Source organism: Pteropus vampyrus, unplaced genomic scaffold (assembly GCF_000151845.1).
Source record: "Pteropus vampyrus isolate Shadow unplaced genomic scaffold, Pvam_2.0 Scaffold309, whole genome shotgun sequence".
Classification (NCBI taxonomy): domain Eukaryota; kingdom Metazoa; phylum Chordata; class Mammalia; order Chiroptera; family Pteropodidae; genus Pteropus; species Pteropus vampyrus.
This window is the reverse complement of record NW_011889090.1, coordinates 977,097-983,306: the sequence shown is the minus strand read 5'-3', so window position 1 is coordinate 983,306 and position 6,210 is coordinate 977,097. Positions and strand designations below refer to the sequence as shown.

At 67.4% G+C, this 6,210-nt stretch overlaps 1 protein-coding gene across 1 annotated transcript in view; it reads right to left on the bottom strand.

Moving 5' to 3' along the window:
- PLCH2 (phospholipase C eta 2) overlaps positions 1–6,210 on the bottom strand; it is a 27,768-nt gene that overhangs the window by 12,382 nt on the left and 9,176 nt on the right. The window contains 4 exon segments of the mRNA XM_011377345.1: positions 1,376–1,482; positions 3,066–3,224; positions 4,599–4,706; positions 4,930–5,181. Coding sequence (XP_011375647.1) covers positions 1,376–1,482; positions 3,066–3,224; positions 4,599–4,706; positions 4,930–5,181 — 626 coding nt within the window.

The following is a 6,210-nucleotide window of genomic DNA, read 5'->3' as shown; positions in this document are numbered from 1 at the left end:
GCACAGGGACAGGGCAGGGGGCCCCGGGTGCTGGGCACACCCGGCACAGGCCACTGCCCCATGACTCGGACCCGTCCGGGGTGGGAGCTGGCTGACAGGCTTGCCGAAGCCCTGCACACGTGGCCGAGGGTCCATGCTGGAAGCGCTTCAGCCAGAGGCAGTGGCGCGTGCGTGACCCTGCACATGCCCATCTCTGCACACGTGCCCCTGCACACGAGCCCCCCACGCCCCAGCCGGCCCACCAGACCCTCCTCCCGGCGGGGAGCAAGGCCCCTCCGGTGCAGACCCCACTGCGTCTGGCGGGAGAGAGCAGGACGCTCAGCGTCTCCCCATGGGCAGAATGGAGGGCACCCCATGCTCTGGAGGTGCGCCGAAGAGCCCCCCGTGGGCGCCCGGCCCTGGTCTCATCGGCCTGGGCACCGCCCACCGCAGCTCTCCCTGGGAGAGGGCCGGCCGTGGCCACTCCCCCGGCCCCCGTCCACTCCTGCCCTGGGGCGCAGCTCTGCCACCTCTGCCCCTGCCTCCTTGCCCTTGTGGGGGGCCAGGAGGGGCACCTGGCCAGCTCCTGCCTCCCATCTAGGTCTGTCCGCCACACTGTCCGAGTGGCCGAGGGGCCTGGCTGTGCCCTCCGGTGCCTTCCGGTCTGTGGGCTGCACAGTGGGCACTGACAGCGATTACGGAGGCCCTGGCTGAGCCCCAGCTGCCCTTGAAGCATCCCCCGTCCCTGGCCCCAGCGACCCAGCCCGTTCCCTCATTCACTGATGATCGTGCTTGCTGGCGGAGGTGCGGTGTGCCCATCTGGGGTGCAGGGAGCCCGTCTGGGGTACGGAGAGCCCGTCTGGGGTGCGAGGAGCCCGTCTGGGGTGCGGGGTGCCCGTCCGGGGTGCGGGGTGCCTGTCAGGGTGCGGAGAGCCTGTCTGGGGTGCGAGGAGCCCGTCTGGGGTACGGAGAGCTCGTCTGGGGTGTGGGTAGCCCGTCTGGGGTGCAGCGTTGCTGTCTGGGGTGTGGGGTGCCTGTCGGGGTGCGGAGAGCCTGTCTGGGGTGCGGAGAGCCTGTCTGGGGTGTGGGGTGCTTGTCGGGGTGCGGAGAGCCTGTCTGGGGTGCGGAGAGCTCGTCTGGGGTGTGGGTAGCCCGTCTGGGGTGCAGCGTGCCCGTCTGGGGTGTGGGGTGCCTGTCGGGGTGTGGAGAGCCTGTCTGGGGTACGGGGAGCCCATCTGAGGTGTTCAGAGACAGTGGAAGCCAACGTGCTGGTGGCCCTTTAAGCTTCGCCCCAAACCCACGCACAAGGGCCTGTGGACCTGGGTCCAACCAGCGTGAGCCAGCCCAGTGTCCCCGAGTGGCCGTGGCCGTGGCCGTGGCCAGAATCCGCGGTCACCCCCGCACTGTGAGCTTGGCGAGCGACACAGCGCCGACCTTGGGGGCTGTGGACGGCAGGGCTGTGGGCAGTGGAGGGCCAGCATGCAGCCCAGGGCTCACGCAGAGCTGGGCAGGCAAGGTGGCCTGGACAACCGCGCAGTGCCCACACCTCGGACGGACCACAGCCAGCAGGGCTCTCCGACCCAGAAGGCCCAGTCCTGGCCGCGCTGGGGTCGGGGGGCTGGGCTTCCACAGTGGACAAGGCCTGTGTGTCCCCTTCCTGGCCCGTCCGCCTCTGCCCCTCCAGAAGCCACTCCTGCTGCGCCCCACACACCCAGCCTGTCCCACGGGGACCCTCACTGGGACCCAGGGAATGGGGCCTACGGCCTCTGGCCCGGTGGCAGATGGGACAGACAGGCATGTGGGGCGTGTCCACGGCCCCACCGGCCCAGACAGCCGCCCCTGCCTGGGCCCCCTCAGATGGCTCTGTGTTCCACCCACTCGGGGGGGCCTGGTGCTACAGGTGGGGTGGGGTTCCCCATCCCCCAGTCCCCACACCTGGCAGCTCAGCCGGACTTCTGTCTGCCTCCTCCCCCAAGAAGCCTTCCCCGAGTGCCTACCCCTTGCCCCACAGAAGGCAGCTCAGAAGCAAGATCCCGGGGCCCAGCTGCCCTGCTGTGCGCCCCCAGGCTGAGGGAAGGTGGGGCCCCCACATCGCCCCTGCCTAGCTGAGCAGCGCCGCACCGGGCACCCTGCCCGCCTGCCCACCCGCTGGGGCCTCAGGCGCTGTTTTCTCCACCTAGATGTCTGGAGACTGAAAATAAATGACTTCCTGTCGGAAAGGGGCCTGTGACAGCCACCTGCACGGAGCAGCCCTCAAGTTTACGTCGGTGCCAGCTGCACCTCGTACCCCGTGGGTGGGACTCACACACCCTCATCTAAATACTCCATGGGGGGCCAGTCCCCCTCACCCCGGCCTGCCTTCCCGCATGTCCCAGGGCTCGGACAGTGGCGAGGTTTGTGACCAAGGTCTGTGACAGGGTGGGCACCCGCCACCCACTGGAGCCCTGCTCACCTGCAAACAGGCCTGCTGGGCTGGCCTGAGCCCCGCTCGCTCCCGGGGCGGCCACCTGCCTGCCACAAGCCCTGGGGCACCACCACTGCTCCGGCCGCGTGGCCGATGGGCCTGTCCTTCGAAGTTTGCTGTTCCCCTCCAGGACAGACCCCGACGGCTCAGCCTCCCTGACCCAGCCTGGCACGTCTGCCCTCACAGCCCCCACCCCAATGTGTCCAGCCGCACTGCCCCACAAGTCTGGGCAGCTCCCCAGCATTGGCTGGGCTCCGAGACCCTAGGTACCCTACTAACCCTACTAACCCCCTCTGCGAAACGCTCCCTGTCACTCAGGAGACCGGTCAGCAGCGGGGCCTTTGGCCCCCAGGCAATGCCTAAGTTCCCTTCCCAGGCCTCCAGGGGACAGGCTAGGTGGCCAGCCACAAACACAGAGCACACCTCCGCCCAGCTATCCCCCCATGACGTGACGAAGGCCGTGGGTCCCATGCAGCTCTGTGTGCAGGTGTGCGTGTGTGCACAGGTTCATGTGCGTGTCTACACACACAAGTGGACATGTGCGCACACGTGGACAGGCGTGTACAGACATGCTCTGGAGCCCCGCCTGGCCGCCAGTGGCCCCAGGGTCCATGCCGCTCACCGTTTTACGCTCTGCCTTGCCCCCGGGCCTCCCCAGCGGGGACAGCGTGGACACTGTGAAGTCGTTGGGGTCCTCACAGTCTCGAATCTTCGACTCCTTGATTAGGGACTCCAGTTTCCTCTTGGCGATGTGTTCCACACGCTTCCGATGGGTGGAGGCCTGCAACAGCCACCGGCCAGGCCCGGCATCAGTCCCCAGCCCTGCGGGCAGCAGCAGCAACACACCCCAGGATCTGGGGCAGGGCCGCGGGGCCTGATGGGAGCCGGGCCGGCTGGGCCTCTCCCAGCGGCTCTGGCTGCAGCCTCCCTCCTATGCCACGGGGCGGTTCTTGCAGCCACACTGCCCACCTGTAGCACACGGCAGGCACGCGATTCGCCCCGGCTGCAGACAGTGCCGAGCAGGCCTGAACCCTGCGCTGGAAAGCAGCCTCCTTCAGCTGCACCACGCTGCCCGGGGGGACCCAGCCGAGCACTCACAGGGCGCCTGGCCCACCGGGCCAAGGGTAAGGGGGTCAGTGCCCCCGGCGGCCACTCTGGACTCAGCAGCTCCGGGTCTGGAGTCCCCAGTGTCCTCGGATGGGCAGGGGCGAGACAGTACCTGGCTGGCCACACCCGGGCGCTGGCCAGCGTCGCCTCCAGGCTCCCTTCTGCCTGGGGCAGTCCGCGGAGTGACCCTGATGAACTTGGACCCCACTGGGGCACAGCCTGGGCCTTGGGCCTCTAAACGCTCTGGGCCCGGGCTGGAGCGGGTGCAAGAAGACCTCACAGAACCAGGTTTGCCCTCCCCTTGGGCCAAGCGTGGGCACAGCGAAGCAGGAGAAATCACTGCCTCGGGGCCGAAACAGTCAGCGGCCAGGCGGGGATTTCCTGCACGATTATCCTCACATCCTGCGGCCCCGCAGGGAGAAATGCGGCCTTCACAGCCCCCTAGCCCGGGCTGCTCAGGGCAGGGCCCCGAGGGAGAAGGTACTAACTACAGAGGCTGTGAGCAGGGGGCAGGAAGCCCTTCCTGAGCCTCCCATCCCCCCTCCCACAGCAAAGCTACAATGAGGAGGAGACAGCACTCTGGGGAGGTGACGGCTGGGACCCCAGCAAGGCCAGGCTGGCTCTGGGCCAGCACTGCTTGGAGGTGGGGCTGGGGATGGCCGGGCAGGACCGCTGGGCTACCCAGTGGGGAGCTGGAGGCCAGGAAGGAGGTGTTCCGGGTCAGAGCCCAGGCAGGCGCAGGCGTGGGCGGGGTGGCGGGGTACGCAGGAGGACCCCTTCCACCAGCACTGCCCCCACTTGCTGACGGGAGCCAGAGGAGTGGGCAGGCTGAGCACACGGAGCCCCAAGAGTTGGCTTGGAAAGGGGAGCCCAGACGGACCACCAGTGCTGTGTGCCCAGATGCTCCGGCACAGCAGCTGGAACTCGGGGTACGTGTCCCAGGGGTGGGCGACGTCCTCAGGCCGAGTGTGTGCCCAGCAGCCTGGTGGTTCGGCCAGCTATCCCGGGCGTCCGCCACAGCCCCCCCACCTCCCCGGCCCCCACTCACATCCCCGTCCAGGAGCTTGCAGTCCTCGTCGATCTCGTCGGCACTGTCCTCGTCGGACACCTCGCCCTCCTCCGCGTCCTCGCTGATGCTGGCCGGGAGCTTCTTGCCCTGTGGGAGGCGGTACCAGGGGCAGCCTCAGAGCGAGGTGCCTTTCTCAGGCCAGCCCCCCATTTCCTGGCTGCAGTGTCACGGGGCTGTAAGGCCTGGGTGTGCGTGTGGAGGTCCCCAGGTTGAGTGGCCACCGTGGACAGACAGACAGCCTACGCTGACCGCTCCAATCTGCCAACCCGTGGCCCCAAGTCGGAGGCCCCGGGGCCGGGCGAGGGCTCACCTTCACCAAGATCTTGCCCTTGAGCTCCTGCGGAGAGGGCAGCATGGTGGTGTCCTCGCTGCTCAGTGACGACAAGTCCAGCTTGTCCCCGAGGATGCCGGTCAGATACTGGGCCATCTTCTTCTGCTGGACGACACTGCAGTGGTTCTCGATGGACAGGATCACTGGGTACCTGGCACCCCAAGACGGGAGGAGCAGGGTGAGGCCAGGGAGGGCCCCACCCGTGTAGGACCCCGGCGAACGAGAAGTGGTCTGCACCAGGAGCCCAGGGTGGATGGGGCTGCCGGCCACTCCGGGCGGGGGGCCGCCGACGGCTTCGAGAAGCAGCCGAGTGGGTGGGAAAGGAGTCGGGGGTCTTAGGGACGAGTGGAGGAGGCGCACGCTTCTTCCCCAACAGGAAAAACAACAGCGATTAGAAACTCCAGAAAAACGAAAAGAAACATCAGCGCAAGTCGGCAAACTGTGGTTTATCCATGACGCGCGGGCTGGACTGGGGTGCAACGTGGAGCGACGGAGAGACCACGAGGAAGGGGACCCCGTGGACCACGACACCAGAGGCCCCGTCCTGGGATGGCCCTGGGGTCCCGGCACTGGCCCTGCAGGGAAGGGGGCACCGCCTGGCGTCCCGCGTCCCGCGTCCCGCGCGGCAGGGGCTGTGGACCGGGCTTTTCCTTACATGTTCCTCAGTTAACCGTGTGCACATTTTACTTGGATTTTTTTGCCAAAAGGCAACGTGATCCTTTCAGAAAAAGCAGGTCACTCAGACCTAAAGGACATGGACCGGAGCAAGAGACGGCCAAGCCCTGGGATGCTTTTCGGGCAAACTGGGCTGGGGCAAGGCAGTGACGCCCGCAGCCCGGCCCGGCCCTTGGGGGGAGCCCGTGCCTGTGAAGACAGCGCTGGCCCTGCCTGGGACCCCAGCTGGCACCTGGCTCCTCGGCAGCTCCGGAGACCTGGGTATCCCGGGCCCCTGCCCCGAGGGGGCCTCTGCTTCTGTTTCCCAGCCAGCCTCACTCAGCCAGCCTCACTCGTCCCTCCCTCGTTAATCCGCTCCCTCCCTCCCCGCCTGCAGCCCCCTTCCGCCAGGATCCAAGGTAGCCGTGACGGTTTGGATGGTGGTCTTCTATGTCCAGAGACGAAATTGGATTTTGTTCAACCGTGGCTACAGCCATAGCTGAGTGACCGTAGATTGGGTCGGGACACAGAATAGCTTCTTGGGGGTAAATAGTGCCGGATCCGCCGCCGCTGTTGGGGCTGACACCGGCGTTGCCACCAAGTGTG